Source organism: Pipistrellus kuhlii, unplaced genomic scaffold (assembly GCF_014108245.1).
Source record: "Pipistrellus kuhlii isolate mPipKuh1 unplaced genomic scaffold, mPipKuh1.p scaffold_m20_p_33, whole genome shotgun sequence".
Taxonomy (NCBI): Eukaryota; Metazoa; Chordata; class Mammalia; order Chiroptera; family Vespertilionidae; genus Pipistrellus; species Pipistrellus kuhlii.
The window spans coordinates 3973545-3997790 of NW_023425533.1; the positions used below are offsets into that span (position 1 = coordinate 3973545).

At 37.0% G+C, this 24246-nt stretch overlaps 1 protein-coding gene across 1 annotated transcript in view; it reads left to right on the plus strand.

The window, feature by feature from the left end:
- The window catches only part of DNAAF6 (dynein axonemal assembly factor 6), a 79196-nt gene that overhangs the window by 5982 nt on the left and 48968 nt on the right, over positions 1 to 24246 (plus strand). The window contains exons 2-5 of the mRNA XM_036460755.2: positions 13977 to 14147; positions 18272 to 18344; positions 20135 to 20240; positions 23052 to 23148. Coding sequence (XP_036316648.1) covers positions 13980 to 14147; positions 18272 to 18344; positions 20135 to 20240; positions 23052 to 23148 — 444 coding nt within the window. The 5' untranslated portion in view covers positions 13977 to 13979. The remainder of the gene's footprint in view (positions 1 to 13976; positions 14148 to 18271; positions 18345 to 20134; positions 20241 to 23051; positions 23149 to 24246) is intronic.

The window sequence follows — 24246 nt, forward strand, 5'->3', positions numbered from 1 at the left end:
TTCCAACTGTGACTTTGAGCATTATTCTATTCTAAACCCTCATCTAGCTGCCAACTCCCCCAGTCCTCAAGGACTGGACCCTGCCTCCTATACCCCCACCTATGGGCCAGGATCCTAATAAACCCTAAGTGGGTCTCCCTTACACTTCTACTATTCAATTTTCTTACTGTGTAACACTGCTCACATCCCATAACACTCCCTGGCCATGTTCTTGCCTAACAGATGAGGATGCATGAATAGCAGTTCTGGTTGCTATCTCGGACACTATGTTTGGGAATTCTGAATACCCTTCTTCCAGGTTAGCTCTACTGGTGTCAGTTTATTTCCCTCCACCAGCCCACTATTGAGCTCTCACAAGCCTCATCATCAAGTGTCTGTGGGTGCTGGCACCATGTGCCACACAATAATGATATTTTTACATAACTATTCACAATTTAGCAAGCTCACATATATTGTAGAAAATGGCATCACAACAATTTTATAGGATAAGTAATATTGAAATAACGGAACAATTTCTGCTATATTTGTTTTTTAAAGTCTCACTGTACAATCTCAACTCAAAATACTAATTATATTATTGCATTTGATATTGGATCAATTTTCCCCTTTCATTGTCAAAGGTAGAAAATATTTCAAACTTTTTGCTTTTAATGTTAAGTAAATATTTAATGAACAAATAATCAACTAGGGCTTTTAAAATATAAACAGGAGCCTCTTCCTTTAATTTGTGTCAATTATTCATTTCTATAGCAGACTACCAGACCATACTGTTGCAGAAAGTAGTTTTATCACCTGTTATTCTATCTTTTCCAAATTAATCAGTTTCCAATGTAATAAGCTTTATTAGTAACTTATTCAACATTTTTGTTATTAGAAGTGATATTCATGCCTAGAAACATTTAAAGGACCATTAATAGCTAACATATGTTGAGTGCTTAATAAGTGCCAGGCACTGTTCCAAGCTCTTTTATATGTAGTAAGCTACTTAATTCTTGTAACAAACTAATGAGGTATCATTATTATTACTCTCATTTTAAAGATAAGGAAAATGAGGTACTGAGAGTTTAAATGATATGCCAAAAGCCACAGTTAGAAAGTAAATGATAGATAACAAGTATAGGCAGCATGACTGCAGAGCCCTTACTTTTAACCACTATGAGATACTGTCTCTATGCTGGATATACAGGGTAATTTAACACTTGTTTCATATCCTTTACATCTCCTGTAATCATTAAAATCAGTTTTCTATTTAAAAAATAAAATTAAAATAATGTTAAAAATAATAAGACAAAAGGTTTGAAAACATCATTCTCATGAACATTGATTTTAACAGGTACACATTCGTAAATCCCTTTTGTATTCCTATTCTAGGCACAATGCAAATATTTCAGTTGGTAATTTAGTAAGAGCACTAAAGTAATGTTTTCTGTGAATTAATTTTAATAAAATAATGTTTAAAATATAGCAGAAGTATAGAAAAGATTACTATTGTATTTATGCCTAAATCACTAATAATATGACTAATTCTACAGTCTTTTTTAAATTTTTTTAAAAATTTTAAAATATATTTTATTGATTTTTTTACAGAGAGGAAGAGAGAGGGATAGAGAGCTAGAAACATCGATGAGAGAGAATCATCAACCAGCTGCCTCTTTCACACCCCCTTGCCCTTGACTGGAATCGAACCTGGGACCTTTCAGTCCGCAGACCTACGCTCTATCCACTGAGCCAAACCGGTTTTGGCTACAGTCTTTTTAAAAAATAAATCTTTGTTGTTCATATTATTACAAATGTTCCTCATATTTTTTCTCTCCATTGTTCCCTCCACCAGGTTCCCATCCCACCCTCTGCCCTTTCCACACACCCAATTGTCCTCATCCATAGGTGCACAGTTTATATTCAGTCTCCTCCTGCACTCCCCACTCCCTTTCCCCGAGAGAATAGTCAGTTCACTCCCCTTCCATACCTCTGATTCTATTATATTCAACAGTTAATATTGTTCATCAGGTTTTTTAATTCCCTTGGTTTTTAGATTCACTTGTTGATAGTTACATATTTGTTGTTCATAATTTTTATCTTTATTTTCTTCCTCTTCCTAAAGAACCCCCTTCAGCAATTCATATAATTCTGGTTTGGCGGTGATGAACTCCTTTAGCTTTTTTTTTATTATTATTTGTAAAGCTCTTTATCTGGCCTTCGATTCTGAATGATAGCTTTTCTGGGTAGAGTATTTTTGGCTGTAGGTTCTTGTTATTCATCACCCTGAATATTTCTTGCCATTCCCATCTGGCCTGCATGGTTTCTGTTGAGAAATCAGCTGACAATCGTATGGGTATTCCTTTATAGGTAACTACCTGCTTTTCTCTTGCTGCTTTTAATATTCTCTCATTGTCTTTTGCTCTTGGAATTTTAATTATGATGTGTCTGAGGTGGACACTCTTGGTGCACTCCTTTGTGGTGTCTTGGAGTGGTCCTCTTTGGATTCCTTTTGTTCAGGGTTCTGTGTGCTTCCTGAACTTGTAAGTCTATTTCTTTCACCAGGTGGGGGAAGTTTTCTGTCACAATTTATTTCAGTATGTTTTTGGTATCTTGCTCTCTCTCTTCTTCTGGGACCCCCATAATTCTGATGTTGGTTCACTTGAAGTTGTCCCGGAGATTTCTTACACTATCTTCAACTTTCTGGATTCTCTTGTCTTCTTGCTTCTGCAGTGGAGTGTACTCTGGTTCTTTGTGTTCCAAATCTTTGACTTGATTCTTGCAATCTTCCATTCTGTTTTTAGGACTCTGTATAATATTTTTTATTTCAGACAATGTATTCTTTATTTCTAGTTGATCCCTTTTCATATCCTCATAGGTCTCGTTTATTTTATCAGCCTTTTCTAGGAAATTCTTGAAAAACTTCATAATTGTGGTTTTGAACTCTATATCCAGTCACTTGTTGTCCTCCATTACTTTCGTCTGTGTTCTGTTTCCTTCTCTCAGCATTTTCGCTGCTTCCCTGAGTTGGTAGGGTGGCTTTGTGTGTTAAGGTGTCCTATATGGTTCAGTGGGTCAGCCTCCCAGTTATCTGAGGTGGACACTCTTGGTGCACCCCTTTGTGGACTGTGTGTACAGCCTTTTGTAGTTATTAAGTCTTCCTTGTTGTTGGTATCACTGGGAGGAACTGACCTCTAGGCCAATTGGTTGTGAGGATCAGCTGTGTCTATGCCAGGAGACAGCCTTATTCGACTAGACTTGGAAAATTGCAAAAGCCTCTGTGCTCAGCTTGGATGGGGCAGAGTTTCAGGGTGGAGCCTACAGCCTTGGATTTCTGTCAGCCCCACCCTATGAGGTTCCTGAGTCTCAGTGTTCCTCAGTGTCCTTCAGTACTCGCTGCAAGCACCTCTGAGAGAAAGGTGCCCTAGAGTTTCGCCTGCTACCAGACAGTCTAGTCTCTCCCCCAATGAGCCCGGAACTGGGGTTCAGTGCAGTTGGAAGTAGGGTTGGAAGCAGGGTTAAGAGCAGTCTGGGGCTTATGTCTCCTTCCCGCTAGGGCAATCCAGCAGCACAGTCAACAGTCCATCCTCTGCGCACAATGTGCGAAACTCTGGGACTCTGCCTTTCTCCGCTCCCCTAAGTTTCTGCCTTACAGCCCAGATTCCCTCTGTATGGGCCTGGGTCCCCAGGGTCTGGCCTAGAACTAGGGTTCAGTTGGAACTGGGGCTCAGCACATTCTGGAGCTTTTGTCTCCTTCCTGCTAGGGCAATCCAGCAGCACAATCAACAGTCCGTCCTCTGTGCCCAATGTGCAGAACTCCAGGGCTCTGCCTTTCGCCGCTCCCCTGAGTTTCTGCCTTACAGCCCAGATTTCCTAGGTATGAGCCTCTGGGTCTCGCCCAGAACTGCAGTTCAGTGCAGTCGGAACCGGGGTTCAGCACAGTCGGGAGCTTTTATCTCCTTCCTGCTAGGGAACGCCAGCCAGGCACTCAGCCGCCCCTCCTCTCTGGCTCTGTTCTCTCCCCACGAGCACACCGTGTCTCTGTATCTTAGGCTTTTACAGCTCCTCTGATTTTCCTTCTGGTTTTCTCTTTCTTTCTAATTGTAGAATTTCCAGTCAGTCAACTTTCCTGTAGTTCTGGATAATGTCCACTTTATATTTTAGTTGTATTTTTTGAAATTGCTGTGTGAGGCTGCAGTTAGGCAGTTACCTATGCCACCATCTTGGTTTCTCTCTAATTCTACAGTGTTTATTCAGGTTAGTCATTAAAGTCTGACACTTCCAAGATTTTTAAAGATCCTAACATCCTACTGTAAACATAACTATAGAGATTATTTAGGAGACTGATGTCTGGTTTGTAGGATTATAGGTATTTGTGATTTACTTACTTAAACTTTTAATGTATTATTTCCTAAAAATTTTACAATAGACAGTATCATTATTATAATCAGAAAAACTATTTTGTGTAAACTTTTACTAAAGTCACTGGACAACCCCATTGAATTTTCCAATGGCAATATAATGCTAGGTATAATATGCAGTTAATTAAAAATTAAAGTAGAAAGTATAGGACTATCTGAGTTAAAAGTTTGAAATAATTTCCTTAAGTCATACCCAGTGGAAAACATTATTTTCAGTTCTCTAAGTGAAATATACAGCCTAGACAGCATACATGAGACAGATAAAAAGATAGCTTATACAACTATATTTCTAAATAATGACATACATTCTATATGACACTGACTTCACTTTGTCTGGAGGTAGGACTAAAAATTCTGTTTTTGTTTTTGTTTTTGTTTTTAACCAACTCCACAAGTAATTCTTTTTTTTTTTTTTTAAATATATTGGGTGACATTAGCCTACATGAACATATAGGTTTCATGTGTGAATTACTAATTTACAAAATCTGTGTATAGGACCATGTGCTCACCACCCAAAGTCAAGCCTTCTCCTGTCATCTCATATTAGTCAAATCTTCTCCTGTCACCTTTTCTTCCCCAACCCCCTCCCTCTGGCAACCACCACACTGCTGTTTGAGTACATAAGTTCCCATTTTATATTTCACATATGAGTTAAATCATATAGTTCTTAGCTTTCTCTATTTGACTTATTTCACTTAGCATAATGTTCTCAAGGCCCATCCATGTTGTTGTAAATGATGCTATTTCAGCCTTTCTTATGGTTGTGTACTACTCCATTGTGTATATATACTGTACATCTTCTTTATCCAATCCTCTATTGCAGGACCACCATGAATAATGCTGCAATGAGCATAGGGGTGTATATATCTTTGCGTATAAATGATTTCCAGTTTTTTTGGTATATACCCAGGAATGTGTTTTTTGGGTAGTATGGTAGTATGGTGTATTTTCAGGTCCTCTGCCAATTTTTGATTGGATTTTTTATTTGTTTGGTGTTGAGTTTTATGAGTTTCTTATATATTTGGGAAATTAAACCTTTGTCGTAGCTACTGTTTGCAAATATCATCTCCCATCTGGTTGGCTGCCTGTTTGTTTTGTTGTCAATTTCTTTTGCTGTGCAGAAGCTCTTCAATTTGAGATAGTTCCATTCATTTATTTTTGCCTTTACCTCCTTTGCCTTTGGGGTCAAGTTCATAAAATATTCTCTTCGACTCAGGTCTATAAGTTTGGTACCTATATTTTTTTCTATATAACTTATAGTTTCGGATCTTATGTCTAAGTCTTTGATCCATTTTGAATTAATTTTTGTGCCTGGGTACAAACTGCAATCCAGTTTTATTCATTTGCATGTGGTTTTCCAGTTTTCCAAGCACCATTTATTGAAGAGACTATCTTTACTCCAATGTGCATTTCTGGCTCCTTTGTGGAAAATCATCTGTCCATATATGTGTGGTTTTATAGCTGGGCTCTCTATTCTGTTTCATTGATCTGTGTATCTGTTTCTCTGCCAATACCATGCTGTTTTGATTATCATAGCTCTGTAGTATATTTTGAAGTCAGGTAGTGTGATACCTCCAGCCTTGTTCTTTTTCTCAGGATTGCTTTGGCTATTCTGGGTCTTTTGTGGTTCCATACAAATCTGATGATTTCTTGTTCTATTTATTTTAAAACTGACATTGGAATTTTGATGGGGATTACACTAAATCTGTATATTGCTTTGGGTAAAATGGCCATTTTGACTATGTTGATTCTTCCAATCTATAAACACGAGATAGTTTTCCATTTTGTTACATCTTTTTCAATCTTTTAATGCTTTGTAATTTTCAGTATATAGGTCTTTCCCATTCTTTGTTAAGTTTAGTCGTAGGTATTTTATTCTTTTATTCGATTGCAAAGGGAATTGTTTTCTCCATTTCTTTTTCTGAAGTTTTGTTGGTATATAGGAAGGCAATGGATTTTTGTACATTTATTCTATATCCTGCAACTTGACTGTATTTGTTTATTGTTTCCAGTAGTTTTCTTTTCTTTTCTTTTCTCTTCTTTTCTTTTCTTTTCTTTTCTTTTCTTTTCTTTTCTTTTCTTTTCTTTTCTTTTCTTTTCTTTTCTTTTCTTTTCTTTTCTTTTCTTTTCTTTTCTTTTCCCTTCCCTTCCTTCCTTCCTTCCTTCCTTCCTTCCTTCCTTCCTTCCTTCCTTCCTTCCATCCTTCCTTTCTTTCTTTCTTTCTTTCTTTCTTTCTTTCTTTCTTTCTTTCTTTCTTTCTTTTCTTTTTTTTTTTTTTTTTGAGTCTTTAGGGTTTTTTATATACAGCATCATGTCATCCACAAAAAGTGACAGTTTGACTTCTTCCTTCCCTATTTGGATTCTTTTTATTTCTTTCTCTTTCTAGTACTCCCAGACTATCTATATATAAAAAAAGCCAGTGACTGAAGAGATCAACCAAAGGACTTGTATGCATGCATATAAGCATAACCAATGGATGCAAGACACTGGGGGATGAGGACAAGTATAGGAGTGGGGTGGGGGTGGGGGGCAATGGGAAGATATGGATACATGTAATACCTTAATCAATAACAAAAATTGGAAAAATAAATAAATAAAAGGAGTTTGTAGCCATTGGGTGGGCTGGGGCGGGGCAGTGATCATAATGGCCATAAAGACAATAATGACTGGTTGTTTTGATGCCCATCCTGGCCAGTGAACCAGCCAATCAGGGGGTGGGACCAGCTGGCCATACTCATGGCCCTCCCACCTGCTGGTCTGCCCTTGATCAGACTCTCCCACTCTGATTAAGAGCTGGCTATTGGCCAACCATCCCCTCCCTTCCCCCTGGCCAGCCTTGCCCCCAATCAGCCTGCCCTACCACAATAGGCCTGCAGCCCCTCCCCCTGCTCTCCCCACCCTTGATCGCACCTCCCATCCCAGTAGGGAGTGGGACTGGCCAGCCAAGCTCCTGCAGTCCCTCCCCCCACTTGGTCCCACCCCAGATCAGCTCTCCATCCCATCAGAGGCAGGGTTGGCCAGCCAACCACCCGCAGCCCCTCCCCCAGGCCACTGGCCCCCAAATCAGCAGCCCCCCATCCCATTCGGGGATGGAGCCAGCCAACCCACTGCCCACAGCCCCTCCCCATGGCCAGCCACACCCCCAATTGGCCTCTCAACCCCAATTGGCCCCTCGACCCCAATGGGCGGCAGAGCCTGCGGGCCAATCTCCAGCGGCTCCTTCCCCCAGCTGGCCTGGATCTGATTGGCCCTTTTGGGGTGTGATAGCTGGCCAACCTCTCACCATCATCTCCTCCTCCTGACAGGCCCAGCCCCAATCTGTCCAGATTGGGGCCAGGCTGGTTGGATCCCACCCCTGCATGAATTCCTACACTGGGCCTCTAGTGTTGAATAAGAGCGGTGAGAGTGGACATCCTTGTCTTGTTCCTGATCTTAGGGGAAAGGAAAAGCTTTCAGTTTTTCATTGTTGAGTATGATATTGGCTGAGGGTTTATCATATATGGCCTTTACTAAGTTGAGGTACTTCCCTTCTATTCCTATTTGAAAAGATCATATGATTTTTATCCTTTCTTTTGTTAATGTGATGTATTACTTGATTGATTTGCTAATGTTGAACTATCCTTGTGCCCCTGGAATGAATTCCACTTAATCATGATATATTGTTTTTTGGATGTACTGTTGTATTTGATTAGCTATCAATAGTATTTTCATTAGGATTTTTGCATCTGTATTTATTAGGAATATTGGTTTGTAGTTTTATTTTTTTGTGTTACCTTTGCTAGGTTTTGGTATTAGGATTATATTGGCCTCTGTGTTAGGAATTATTGCCTCTTCAATTTTTTGGAAGACTTTGCAAAGAATAGGCTTTAATTCTTCCTTGAATATTTGGTAGAATTCATTTGTGAAGCCATCTGGTCCTGGACTTTTGTTTTTTGGGAGGTTTTTGATGGTTGTTTCAATTTGTTCACTGCTGATCTGTCTATTTAAATTTTCCAATTCTTCATAATTTTGTCTAGTAAGGTTATATATATATATATATATATTCATAATTTTGTCTAGTAAGGTTTTATATATATATATATTTCTAAATATATATTATTTATATTTAGAAATATAAATATATATATATATTTCTAAATATATATTATTTATATTTAGAAATATAAATAAATATATATATATATATATTTCTAAATATATATATATTTCTAAATATATATTGATATTTTTACAGAGAGGAAGGTAGAGGGACAGAGAGTTTGAAACATCGATGAGAGAGAAACATCGACCAGCTGCGTCCTGCACAGCCCCTACCAAGGATGTGCCCACAACCAATATACATGCTCTTGACCAGAATCGAACCTGGGACCTTTCAGTCTGCAGACCGATGCTCTACCACTGAGCCAAACCAGGTTCGGCATAGGAAGGTTATATATTTCTAGGAACCTAGCCATTTATTCTAGATTATTGAATCTGATGGCATAAAGGCTTTCATAATATTCTCGTATGATCCTTTGTATATATGTGATGTCTGTGGTGATTTCTCCTCTCTCATTTCTGATTTTGTTTATATGGGTCTTTTTGCTTTTTTTCATTAGTGAGTCTAGCCAGGATTCGGTCAATTGTAGTAATCTTTTCAAAGAAATAGCTCTTGGTTTTATTAATTTTTTCTACAGTCTTTTTGCTCTCTATTTCATTTAATTCTGCTCTGATTTTTGTTATTTCCTTTCTTCTGCTAACTTTGGGTTGCTTTTGTTCTTCTTTCTCTAGTCTTTTTAGGTGTGATACTAGATTGTTTACTTGGAATTTCTCTTGTTTATTGAGATAGGCCTGTAATGATATAAACTTCCCTCCTATTACAGTTTTCGCTGCATCCCAGAGGTTTTTATATGTTATCATTCTCATTTGCCTCTATATATCTTTTGATCTCATCTTTTATTTCTCCTTTGACCCAGGAATTTTTAGGAATATGCTGTTTAATCTCCATGCATTTGTAGTTTTTAAATTTTTTACTTCCTTTTTAAAAGTTGATTTATAATTTCATGGCATCGTAGTCATAAAATATACTTGGAATAATTGCAATCTTTTTAGATTTGTTGATGCTTCTTCTTATAATCCAACATATGGTATATTTTTGAGAATGTTCCATGTGCACTGGAGAAGAATGTATAGTCTGATGTTCTGGGATGAAATGTTCTGTAAATGTTGATTATATCTATTTAGTTTAGTGTTTCATTTAAGGTTGCTAGTTCTTTATTGACTTTTTGTTTGGTTGATTTATCTAGAGCTGTCAATAGAGTATTAAGGTCTCCAACCATAATTGTGTTTTGAACTGTTTCTCTACTTAGTTCTGTGAGTAGCTGTTTAATGTATTTCGGTGTTCTCTGGTTGGGCACATATATATTAAGAAGTGTTATGTTTTCTTGATGTACTGTTCCCTTTGTCATTATGAAGTGCCTGTCTTTGGCTCTTGTTACCTTGAGATTTATTTTTATCAGATATAAGTATGGCTACACTTGCTTTTTTGGGAATGTTATTTGCTTGGAGAACCATTTTCCACCCTTTTACGTTGAATATACCTTTGTCTCTGCTGTTTAGATGGGTCCCTTGTAGGCAGTAATGGTTAAGTTTTTTTTTGTTTGTTTGTTTTGTTTTTTGTTTTTTATCCACTCTGCTACTCTGTGTCTCTTTACTGGTGAATCTAGACCATTTACATTTACGGTAATTATTGATGTATGAGAATTTTCTATAGCCATTTTATCTTTTGTTTTCTGGTAATTCTGTGCCTCCATTGGTTCTCTTCCTTTATGCTTCTATCTGTTGTTTTTGTTTGGTAGTATTCCATACATCTTTCCTCTGTTTCCTCTTTTTAAAATTATTTTTATTGATTAAGGTATCACATATTTGTCCTCATCCCCCTATTCCTATCTCAAACCCCTCCCCACGCATGCCCCCACCCCCCTGTTGTCCTTGACCACTGGTTAGGCTGTTTCCTATTTTTTTTTTAACCATATATCTTATTTGGGGATTTTCTGTGCATGATTGCTATTAGTTTTATAAAAAGTGAAGTTGCATATATACCATAGTTCCCCCCCGCCTATTGAATACATCTGATCTTCATCCTTTGCCTATCCATACCTGTCCCTCTTCCCCTTGTATGTTTTTATTGTCAAAAATTATCCCTGTTTATGCTGCAAGTTTTTAGCAATCCTTTTGATAGTATTATGACCTTATGTTCTTCATTTCAGGTAAAATAACTCCTTTGAGTATTTCCTGCAATGGAGGTTTTCTAGTAATAAAATCCCTCAGTTTCTGTATGTCTGGGAATGTTCTTATTTCTCCTTCATATTTAAAGGATAATTTTGCTGGATATAATATGAGTGGCTGATAATTTCCCCCTTTCAGGAATTTGAATATTTGGTTCCACTCTCTTCCTGCTTGTAGAGTTTCTGCTGAAAAATCGGGTGAAATTATGATGGGTTTTCCTTTGTTGGTCACTTTCTTCTTTTCCCTGGATGCTTTGAGGATTTTTTCTTTGTCACTAATTTTTGACAGCTTCATTACCAAGTGCTTTGGAGAGGGCCTCTTTGGATTGAGGTAACTAGGTGTTTTGTTTGCTTTTTGGATTTGAGGAGCTAATTCTTTAGATAGATTTGGGGAGTTCTCATACACTATTTGTTTTAATAGACTCTCCATTCCATACTCTTTCTCTTCCTCCTCCACTATGCCTATGATTCTGATGTTATTTTTTTAATGAAATCAGAGAGGTCTCTTATGGCTATTTCATATTTATTTATTCTCAGGTTTTTCTCTTCTTCCCTCTGCATCATTTCTTGTTTCCTGTCTTCAATATCACTAGTTCTTTGCTCTAACTGGTTGGTTCTGTTTTCTATGTTCATCAGTTCACTCTGAATTTCTTTAATTGCCTGCTTCATTTCCAGGATTTCTGCTTGATTGTTAAAATGTCAATTTCTTTTGAGAAATACTAATTTTGTTCATTGATTTGTTTTCTGAGTGTGCTGAATTACCTGTCAGTATTTTCTTGCATCTCATCGAGTATTTTCGGAACTGCAATCTTGAAATCTCTGTCATTTAGCTTGCATAATTCCATTTGTTACAGATTTTTCATTTTCTTTCTGGTCATCGTTGTGATTGTTCATGGATTTTGTTCTTTGTTTTCCCATTTATCTCTGAGTAGATATTTCTACTCTGTTCCAGTAGATGGCGCTGAATTGCAAGATTTTTTTTTTTTCTTTTTTTCTTTTAACCCCTCTGTGGCCTCACAGTTTTGAGCCTCTGTGGCTTCTGTAGGGCTGTATTGTCTGCTGTTTGGGGGTGAGGTTTGTTTTTCCCTCACAGTAAGGACAGTCCCTGACTTCCAAGGGTCTAGCCCAAGCACCCCTCCTCCTGGGGTTCAGTCACAGAGGGAAACTGTGTTTCTACTTCAACAGCTCTTGGCCTACAGACAATATACTCCTGGAAACAATCCAAGGGCAACAGGAAGTGAGACCTGGGAATCTAATCTGTGGCAGGGCTCTGCTATCTACTTTGTTTGCCTGAAAGCCGAAGTCAGGCCCCTCAGTGGGGAGGGACTCTATAGGGAGGGAGTCTGCTGACTCTCATAGCTTAAGCATGCAACTCAGATCCCATTCACAACATGCCCCCAAGATTCAGACATTCTCTCTTACTGTTTGTGTGTGCGACCACACAATGACACCAGTCCAGTGGCTATTCCAACAGTCAGCCACTTGTTAGGTTAGCTATGTTGGTCCAGACCAGCTGAGGAAAATGTTTGCGACTGCTGCTTCCAGTTCCCAGCTGTGCTGCTGTGCTATAGCTGTGGTGTTTGGCTTCCCTCCCTTCTCTTGCCTCCCCACTTATTCCAAGGAGCCCATCTTAGTTGTTCCGGTGTATAGGTCTCTCAAGAGTGCATCTGTGTTGAGCAGGCACTTCTTTGCTGAATTATAGGTGGTTGTTTTGTTGAAATGTTAGGGGGAGAGGATAGACCTGCCCTTTCATCGCCATTCCTCTGACATCACTTCCGCAAATAATTCTTAAGCACACTAAAACCAGAGAACCACTTTACTAGTGCTCAATAAATGCTTGTTAAACTGAGCATGAAGTTTCAGTAAAGTTTTACTTGTCACCCCTGGTCTGAATGGATTTACAAGGATTTTCAAGGAAGAATAAGAAATAATGGAGTGATCCAGGGAAAGAAGGAGGATGTGACAGTAAGAAACAAACAAACAAAAAAGCTATAATAATCATCCTATATAATAAAGAGGGAATATGCTAATTGACCCTCACACCATCACAAAAGATGGTGGCTCCCACAGCCAATAAAGAGGGAATATGCTAATTGACTGTCCCACCCTCAAAGATGACAGTGCTCACAGCCACAAGATGGCAGTGCCCAATCTCCTTAGCCCCCCAGCCACCTAGGGCCAGCCTGAGATGCAGGAAAGCTTCGGATGGTGGCTTCCCAGATGCCCAGGGCTGGCTGAGGCTCAGGTAACCAGGGCTGGCTGAGGCTTGCGCTACCAGCAGTGACAGCAGTAGAGTGTGATGGGGGTGCAGCCTTCCCCTGATCACTGAGTCACCTCCCACCACTGAGGTCTCCCAGACTGTGAGAGGGGGCAGGCCGGGTTGAAGGGCCCCCCCCCCCCACCAGTGCATGAGTTTTCATGCACTGGGCCTCTAGTAAAAGCATAATATGCAAATCTACTTAATGACCAAACAGCAGAATGACTCTCTGGACAACCTTCTGGATGACTATGCTATGACACACACTGGCTCCAGGCCAGCCAAGGCAGGTGAGATGCAATTGGTTGGGTGGCCCTGCCTTCACCCCATGACTGCCCCACAGGAGGCGGCTCAGGCTACCCTATCTGGGGTGAATAATGGAGGGACTTTATGATTGATTGCCCCTTAGAGGTAGGCCCAGACCACTGTCCAGCAGGGTGATCGATGGGGGTGAGGGGCCTCCATGATCACCCCAAAGAGGGAGGCCAAGCCACCTTCTGTGTGGCCCAAGCAAGGTGGACAGGGCCTCCCTCTGCTGGGTGATCTATTGTGCAGCCCTGCATATGGATCACCCCAAAGAGGGAGGCCCAGGCTACCCAGCTGGTGCTGCTGGTGGGTGGGCGAGGCTTCTGATCTATCCACCCACAGAGGGATGCCCAGACCACTGGCCATTGACGCTGTTGCAGGTGTGCGGGGCCAGCCAACAGAGGGAGACCCAGGCCAGCCAAGGGATCGCACCCCAGGCCTGTTGCTCACAGAGGGAGGCAACTGGTGGTGGTGTAGGAGGGGAGGGGCAGCACAGCACAGATGGCATGCAGTGGCAGTGGTGGAGGCAGGGCCAGAGCAGTGGCAGTGGTGGAGGCAGGGCCAGCTGCCAGCAGCCAGGGGAAGGAGACCAGGCCTAGGGACCCTATCCATGGGGTCATGGATTGAGAGAGGGCACAAATTGGGCTGAGGAACAACCCCATCCCTGCAAGAATTTTGTGCACTGGGCCTCTAGTGTCTTAAATAAAATAGAACACTAAAATACCACTTTCTGATTATTTTCTTCTTCAGAATATGGAATTGGACAATATGGAACCTGAATATGTAGAAACTGAAAATATGGAAACGGAAACTATGGAATCAGAAAATATGGAAACTGAAACTATTTCTTCAGTTTCAGCTCTGCAAGCCCTCTCTAAACTACTTTATCCTGAAGAAGAGGATGATTTTGAGTCTGGACAGGTGGTTGTATACTTACAGATGAATTAGTTTTGTTCACAATATGCTGTGAAACTGTATTTGAACAACTTGTTCCAACCTTGCTGTGGGAGTAAGGCTCTGTCATCTGATACATTTGCAGGAAGTTGCAGGGTTGATTATGTATGAGTGTAAAACCTCTAGTACATTTCTAGCAAACATAATTACATTTTTTCTAAGCTACCTGAATGCTAAATAGGAAAATTGTTCAGTAACTATGGTAGCAATAGCTACATTTCAAAATGTTTGTCATTTATATTTATGGTCATAGAATGCTTGACAACCATTATATAGTGTGATAGTTAGGATTTTTAAGCGTAGACAGTATTCTATAAAATAAATAATTTCAACTATACAGTATTAATTATGCCACCCCAATCCAATCCACTTATTCTTTTTCATTTGTCTATAGATGAAAGGAGAACAGAAAATATTTTGATCCAAATAAGGGGACGAACTAGCTGCAGCCTACTAAAATTGGCCTCTGGGAACATGATTATATAAAGCGGTGGAATGTAATTAGGTAGTTGAATAGAATTTGGGGTCAGGACAAGTGACCCCAGGGAAGCTTGCAGCAACAAGATGGGCTTTATTTTGGATAGGAAATTTCCATGAGCTGATCTTTAGCTATATCACGGTCAATGCCAATATTCCCAGTATAATAAAAATACTTTGTATATTTCCTCTTTTTCTACTCCTTAGATATCAGCAAACCTTGGCAATCAGACTGCCTAAGTCAAACAAAATTTGGGACAGAAACCTCATACTATAGTGGAATATATCACTTTGCTTTCACTTATTTTAATAAACTTTTTCATTATTATAACCAGTTAACCATGAGCAACCAATCTCCCATAAAAATGCATATCAATTTGCTCCTCCAAAAATTCTTTTTTGCCCTAGTGTAGAAAAACAAGAGATAGGATATTTAGTGAATTTAGCTTCCACTCTTCAGAAAGAGCTTAGGTGGAACACAAGCAGAATAATATAAGGCATGCAAAGGAACCAAGAAATCTGAGTAAGGGAAAAGTCTTAGTTGGGGCCAAAAATAAAGAAAAATAGGAATAACACCTTGTATATATGCAATAAATAATACATAGGAGAAAAAGTTAGGAGCATGTGTCAATTAAGTTGGGAAGGCAAGCTCATTTTTGCTATCTTAATTGAAATAGAATAATACATGCTGGGAAAGGCGGGGTTATGTCAGATACAAAAGTATACTAAGTATTTTAGAAACAGTACTCTTACATAAAAGGAAATGGAACTTGTATTTGGAACAGATTCAGAGATGAGGAATTACCCTGGTAACAAAGCCCCCTTTGACGTTTAAGTATGGCCATATTTACCTAGAGGTGTTTCTCAGGTAAAGATGAGTGCTTATGAGAACAGAGAAATTAAGATCATTTTACCAAATTGTACAATTTATAGGAGAAAATTACTATAATAATGTGGGAGTCTGTATATCTGGGTTATAAGCAATTCTGAGATAATTGGTCATTCAGACACCTCTGTACAGATATCAGAAGATATAGAGTTGGATTATCAGAACAATAAGAGAGTAATGAATGTTTTTAATGAACTATTAAATTTTTCAGGAGAGAAATGGTTTTTTATTTTTCACATGTATTAATCTTAGGAACTGTGGAATGATGACAAGAGTGATGTGCTTTTGAAAATACACTCTCTGAAAACAGCTTTAAAATTGTTCATACACATTGTTTCATTTATACTACCCCCCACTAGAAGAATCTGGGAGATTGGAAAGAGACTATGACTGTTGCTTGTTTTTAAACTTACAAGGGGACCATAAAACCTGTGGGAAATACTGTTCACTATTCTTAACAAACATTGTAACAAAAATGTTCTAACTCTCAAACATATTGCAAAGTGGAGTGAATTGCAATGATAAAATTGCTCAGATATGGATTCACAGTGAAGGCTGAAATGATATTCTTATAAAAAAGAGTTGCCAGATGAGTTTTAATGTTTTTATAAACCTGATATATCTTTTCACTTGAAATTTTTATTTTTAACCATTTATTTTCATTAAGTTAATAAACTGAAACTCCCCCTGTGTTCTAGTATACTGACCCAATCATCACTCTTCATGGACAGCATACCAATTTTTGTCCGAAATGTTTAAGTTTTTACTTCTACAGATTTTAATTTTTCATGGAAGGAGGCACTCAACAAAACAAGAGGTCCTCATGTTCCAAGAAATGCTTTAACCTGATTGACTATTAGTATTCCAGTGATTAATAATGTAAGAAAAGCACTACAAGTCTATATGACCTTAGTGCTTATAAAGAAAAAAAAAGTACAAAATATTGTCTTGGGATTTTCATATTAAAATGCCTGTAATACTTTAACCACATACTTAGCACTTTTGAAGCACCTTTTGGAAAGGAAGAATCACTGTCTCAGAAACTGTTGACATGTTATAAATTAATTTTTGATGTATAGCTGTTGGAATAATTTAGCATAAAAAGACCCAGGTGAGCTTTTCCACCAGCTTTCAAGGACAGACTTTATCTTTCCCAAGCAGCACATTATAGCTTTCATACATGTCTTAAATCTTGGGATATTAGTATGGGGACCTGAGAAAGAAGAGCTAGAGATGCTTGTTTGCCAAAATCCAAGAAGATAAGAATTTTTTTTTTTTTTAACTGGAATGAATTGGAACGTGGAATCTGACATCAACGACAATTAGTGAAAAAAAAAAAAGTGTGTGTATGTGTAGGAGGGTAGTTTCTTGAAATATCAGAGAATCCCTGAGAGGGACAAATGAAGTGGTTGCCACTATAATGATGGCATAGTATGTGTTATACTTATTTGAAAAAGGAAAGCTGTTCTTATACTGGTGCACCAGAGGCAGTCCTACTAGAGTATTATACTTCTGTAGAATATGGCAAAATAAACTTGAACTTGTATGAAGACTGTAATGGTTCAGCATATAATTGACCCTATTAATTTGGGATTGCTGTTTAAATCCACTAGTTCAACATCATCAAGTGGTGGGATGAAGTAGTGTTTCATACCCACAGTGGAGAGAAGTAAAAGCTGAAATCAGGACTTTTGAATTTGAATGAGTCATTTGATGTCTATATACTTAGACTCTATTAGTGGTTTGTTTTTATTTCTATAAAACTTTCCCAGTCATGGTCAGGTTGTTCAGTTGATTTGAACATCATTTCATGCAACTAAAGGTTGCAGGTTCGATTCCTGGTTAGGACATATGTATACCTAGGTTATAGGTTCCATCCCTGTTCAGGGCCTGTATGGGAGACAACCAATTGATGCTTCTCTCTCAAATCTCTCTCTCTCTCTCTCTCTCTCTCTCTCTCTCTCTCTCTCTCTCTCTTCCTCTCCCTATCTCCCTCCCCCTCCCTCTCTTCTTCCCTCCCTCTTTCCCTCCCTCTTTTTCTAAAATCAATAAACATACCCTGTGGTAAGTATTAAAAAAAACACACACACATTTTCCCATACTTCTATCCTCCATCTAACCATGACCAGACACTGTCAAAATCCAAAAGTGTCGATGCACTTGGTTCTGACTTTCAAAGATATGACTGCGGCTCATTCCACTGTCCTCAGGAATCCATAATTCACTGGGCTGGAACTAGGGACTTAGTCTAATCAAAGATCAATTCTTCCTTAGAGTCTATTAAACCAAACGATTTTAAAAAAATGTATTTTATTGATTTTTTTTTACAGAGAGGAAGGGAGAGGGATAGAGAGCTAGAAACATCTATGAGAGAGAGACATTGATCAGCTGCCTCCTGCACACCCCTTACTGGGGATGTACCCGTAACCAATGTACATGCCCTTGACCGGAATCGAACCTGGGATCCTTCAGTCCACAGACCGATGTACCATCCACTGAGCCAAACCGGCCTCAGCAAACGAAATGATTTTTGAAAGAAAAAGAAAACACATTAAAAACAAAACAAAAAAACTTGACATCTGGCTTTCTGCTGTATAACAACTATAGGTAATTAAACTGGAAAGATCTATGAAATTTTAGGTGGGAAGCTTATCAATTTAAAATATTACTGGTCACATATGTTAGACAAGTAGTACAAAAAGTTGGGCTTTTTCTTCTCTCATAGTCTAATTGTTTATCTGCAATTGGATCCATGGGTCCTGGAGATATTGGACCACCAAAAACAGAAATGCATAAAGGTAAGTTATTTAATAAAGTATATAGGCCAAAATAATTAGTACAATCTTTTCTTTGGGGACAAAAGTATAAGGGGAGTAATACTAACACTAGCACTTATCAATGATGACTTCAAATAATTATAGAAATGAAGTCATTTACATATAAAGATGCTGATTATTCTACTATTGCAGGTAAGTTGTTTTTATAATTATGGAAATTAATTTGCCTTGAATTATTCACATGCTTTGACATATTTCCTGAGATAGAAAACCTCTAAGTGATGTATGGTTAAATAACTAATAACTTAGAATCTAGTTATCAAGATGCTTAGCTTTTTAACCTTCTATCCTGCTATATTCTGGCAATGTCACGTAATTTATTCATTATTTTGTTCAATAAATATTTATTGAGTGTCTATTATATACCAGGCAGTATGATCATCTCTGAGACTACAATAGAAATCAAAATAGAAAAGATCTCTGCCCCCATTAAGCTGATAGTCTTTTGCAAAAAAAAAAACTACACAATTTTATCTTATATTTAAATGTTTATAAATTAAACCCATGCGGTAACTTATATAGTCACAGGTCCAATAAACTGGAATAAATATTGTTGGATATGTTCCCAGCATTTTAGACTATACATTTTCACTGAGGTGAACATTTTATACAACTTAAAAAATATAGAAAGTTTTAATTTAGCTAAGACTATAGAAAGCTCTCACCAATTTAGCTAATTATAAATGATTTTATCTGAAATAAAATTATTTAAAATAATGGATAAAAATAAGGTCTGAGGGGATGATTTTAAAATTTCAGTTATTTTTGCTCAATGTACTCAGAGTCTATTTACCTCATTATATATATGAAATTAGGCTTTCAAAGCCCATGATAGACAGAAACAGATAATTCAATAAATTAGCAGAATTAAAAACCTGACAATCAGGTGCATTTGGGGGAGATGCTTAAAAGGACTCCAAATAATGTTGTATTCCAAATCTGGCTCTCTAATTGTGCCCTAATAGTTGGAAAAAAACATAAGATGGGTTTTGTGTGCCTATTTACTTTTAAACTTTTAAAGATATGTAGAAACTTATACGTGTTCTCAGTTCTACTTAAGGATAACTGATAGAGATTTTCTTTATAGCCTATGTCTACATGAAGAAAATACTGGATTAAAAATTAACATTTTTTTTAATAGATGGTATATTTAAAAAATTATGTAAAACTTGAATGAAATATGTATCAAAGGGCTTTATACTAGTATGGTAAAACACAATGCGTGATAATACATTTGTATCTAAATCAAAGTGATTAATTTTTTCTTTTATATAAAATATTTTACATGTGATTCTATTTATGTTTCAGAAAAATATAGTATTTATTTGCATATAATTATATACAATGTCATTTTATACATTATATATTATGTTATTAGATGTGTGTATATATACAAATATATATTCAGTATATGAAAGAGAGAGAAAAAAGGAGGGAGAGAGGAAGGGAGTAACTAGATACATAGATATCATAATGCTATCATTCATTATCTCTAGGTAGTTGGATTATAGATTATTTTATTTATTTAAATGCCTTTTCCAATATTTTACAATTATTATTATGATTCTATGATGTATCGGTTGCATGTTGATTAAACTATTTAATCAGTTGTTATTAATTTAGATTTTTTAACCAAAATATTGAATAAAAAATGTTTTACTTTAATGATCACAAGCTAAGTGTAAAAAACAGGAGTGATTTTGAGGGGAAAATGGGCAACAGCTTCAGCTTTATCTTCCCTTTTTTTACAGTTATCCCTCAAACCAGTAATGAAACTAGCGAGGACATCTGGAATCCAGAAGAAGTTCCAGAAGGAGCAGAGCATGCTGACATGTGGGATGTTAGAGAAATACCAGAGTAAGTCAAATGAAGCCAGGAATGTGTTCAAGGGTTTAAACTAGATGTGTCATCTGATATCATTCTATTTTTGACAAGATTCATAAAGTGACTTCTACCACATAAAAGATAAAACTACAGTTACACACTGGTTATTTTTGTAACTGGTTATTTTTCCTTCTAAAGCAGAAAAAAAACACCAACAAAACATAAGACCTTCCTCTTGCTTATTATCTAACAAAAAATGAAAAACCCAGTAATTTCCATTATAAATTTATATTAAATGTCCATTATTTGTATAATGTAGAATTAAGAAAATAGTGTGTTCAATTACAAGCATTCATAAAAACTAAATTATTATACCATGTTCATATGTGAAAGACCTGCTTTTAGTTTCTAGGTGTTCCACATTGATTATGACTATAAATCTGTATCCAATGCTTTAAAAAATTCTGTGCTTCTATCTTTTTAAAAATATATATATTTTATTGATTTTTCTTACAGAGTGGAAGGGAGAGGGATGGAGAGCTAGAAAAATCGATGAGAGAGAAACATGGACCAGCTGCCTCTTGCACACCCCCTACCGGGGATGTGCCCGCAACCAATGTACATGTACTTGACCGGAATCGAACCTGGGACCTTTCAGTCTGCAGACCAATGCTCTACCACTGAGCCAAACCGGTTTCGGCTGTGCTTCTATCTTTAAAGTCAGTTCTGAAAATAGAATCAGTAGGAGACTGCAGATAACTGGGAAAAAGTACTCAACTTTTAAATAAACAATGTCAAAAATTTATAAACCTCATAAACAACAACAAACAAACAAACAAACAAACAAACAAAAAACCCTTCAGTCTGCATTTTAAGAATGAAGAGAGTAACCCTAGACAGTTTGGCTTAGTGGATAGAACATCGGCCTGCAGACCAAAGGATCCTGGGTTCAATTCTGGTCAAGGCAGGCAACCAATGGATATTTCTCTCTGTTTTTCCCTCTCTCTTCTACCCTTTCTGAAAATCAATGGAAAAATACCCTCCAGTGAGGATAAAAAAGGAAAGAAAAGAAAAGAATGGAGAGTAAATCTCATGTTTATACATAACACATACATATCCATATGAAAGGTAAGAATTAGGTAACTCATTTGTTATATTGTCTAATAAATGTCAATTGTCCATATGTGGCAAGCTCCAAATTAGAGTAAACTCTCACTTTTCCTGATGTTTGATATTCTGTAGAAAGAACATCCATGAAAGCTTTATGGGAATGCTAGTAAATCACTCATTCAAGATATGAAGAAAATGGCTTTTAATGTTTTTAAAAAGTATGCATTTTCAATCTTATGCAATTATATTTCAAATGTCCCAATGGTACAGAGGAAAATGAGTAAAGAACGTGGACAGGTTGTTCACAAAAGAAGAATGACTAGTAGACAAATAAAAAAATTGTAAAGGCCTGATCTAAGTCACTGGCCTCAGGGAAAAGCATTAGGGTCATTATTTGAGAGATTTTTAAGGCAGATTTGATATTTTGATTAGATATAATGAATGAGAGGAAAGTGTAAAAAAATGATGCTAAGGTTATTATCTTGGGTGACTGAGTTATGAATTGTGGGCCCATTAATTGTAATTGGGAATGTATGTGGAAGGGAAGCAATGAGTTTGTTTTTGGATGTGTGAACAGTGTGGTGCCTTTGAGATATCCAGGCAGATTCATAAGTTGGAAAATTGCTTCTGGAGATGAGAAAAGCAGCAGCTAGAGAAAATCTATTTGGGAATCATAGACATATGGGTCAATACTTTTCTATTTAGTTTTATCCTGGCCTAATCTTTGTAAATACCTGATAGATGTTATAGTCTACTAAGGAAAAAAAATGACCCATATCAAATGGCTACTTATTGTCAACCCTGTTTCAACTCAGAGAAATCCCTTTTTCATTCCTTGGCATCAAAAGTTCAATGTAATCTTTTAGTCTTCATGTCCACAGATTTACCGTTTCTTCATTAGGATAGAATTATATACAAAAGATCATTTGTAAATGTTTGTTTACTTCATTCCATCTAAAATGATAGGGTATATTTTGGCTGGGTGCTTCTATAAAACACCCAAGTTTGGGCCCAAGGAAAAATTTGTGAATTGTCATGCATAAATTGAAATACAGGAAAAATTTTCATTGAACTAAGAATTCTATATGACTTGATTCAAAACATCATAGTGTAGATGTGTTGACTACATTACCAGTGTTTCTATTGTATAATTTTAGAGGTGGAAAAGATAGAAATCATTTAATTCAAATCCACCCCTTCTACATTGTAAAAATGTAGAAGCAGAGACTCCATGGGTTTGTGGCTTTACCAAGGTCACACAGTTAGTGACAGAAATGGTATGAAACCTGGATTGTTGAACTCTACTTTGTGGCTTATATTTAGCAGAGGAAAGTTTCTGTCTATCCATCAAACTGGGTTATGGACCCACTATTTTCCTGTGCCACTGTTTTTCTGGAAAGAACCTTCCTTTTTTCTTCTACATTGAATTTTATTAGACTCTTATTAGAAATTCCCTCAATCTATTTTATATGTATAGATCTAAAACAGTTAAGCTTTATTTTAGAAAAAAAGTATATATGATATAAATTCTGCTTTCCAGTGTTAGGCATTTTTAGTGGAATTTCTAGACTTCTATTCCTTTATGTTCTGCTATATGCCTGAAAAAGTGCAAGTATTTTATTTAGTCCTTTTATTTTTTTGTAATGGCACTTTCCTCATAAGTTTCTAGTTTTCTGCTCTATGACAGGAAATTTCTCTTTCATTTGAACCTCTGTATCAATGACTTTTTTTCAGGTATGATATTATATACAAACAGCAGGTGGGAACTGAGGATGTATTCCTAGGACTTACGAAAAAAGACTCGTCAACAGCGTGTTGTGAGGATCTAGTGGTAAGCTTTTCCTCACTTCCTCACTTCCCCATTTTCCTTATGATCTTTATAGCTAAATTGACTGTTGCATACATAACACTGTAGGCAAGCCTGTAAACTCTTTAAAAATAATGGTTGCTATACTTCAAGTACTAAGGGAATAATGGGATAGACAGTTTAAATTCGGTAAACATGTTCAAAATAAATTAACCTTACACATATGGGTAAGATTTACAAATAAACGTAATATAATCATGACATAATACATTATTTCTAGTTCTATTAAAACTGCCCAATCTGATTGAACTGAATTTCTTTAATCCTTCTTCTATCTCATGTATGCCATCAGATTGGTTAATAATGTATCATGAGTTGACAGGCAATGAAAATGAAATATTTTCTTTCCTGAATTTGTCTTATCTCTTATGTCTGTGTTTCTTTTAATGATCCATCTTGCATTGGGAAGTTTAAAAAGGGATATTTTTCTTAATATTTGGAACTTCTGATTTAAAACTTTTTAAAAAATCTAAAGTGTAACTTGGCTTCCTAATCTGAATGACACTACACCATATTGGAGAGCATCTTTTGCCAAGCCACTGTTCTTATGTAATTACAATAACAACACCAACAATATGAGTTAAAATGACCTTATTTTTGTTTATTTGAGCCTCATAATGATCTTGTTGAAAGGTCTGGGTATAACTAAGAGTGCAGAATGCAACTCATTTTAACAATATACACTAGTAATTTTGTTGCTGAGAATGTATTTTTTTGAGATCTGGGCTGTACATCTTTTACTTTCCTTCTCTTTTTTATTTTAATTAATTAATTTATTTAAAATATATTTTATTGATTTTTTTTTTTACAGAGAGGAAGAGAGAGGAACAGAGAGTTAGAAACATCAATGAGAGAGAATCATTGCTCAGCTGCCTTTTGCACACCCTCTACTGGGGATGTGCCCGCAACCAAGGAACATGCCCTTGACCAGAATCGAACCTGGGACCTTTCAGTCCGCAGGCTGACTCTCTATCCACTGAACAAAACCGGTTTTGGCTTCTTTCGTTCTCTTACAATACTGTATAGTATAGGGTACTGAGGTGCCCATAGGAGATGCTTAAT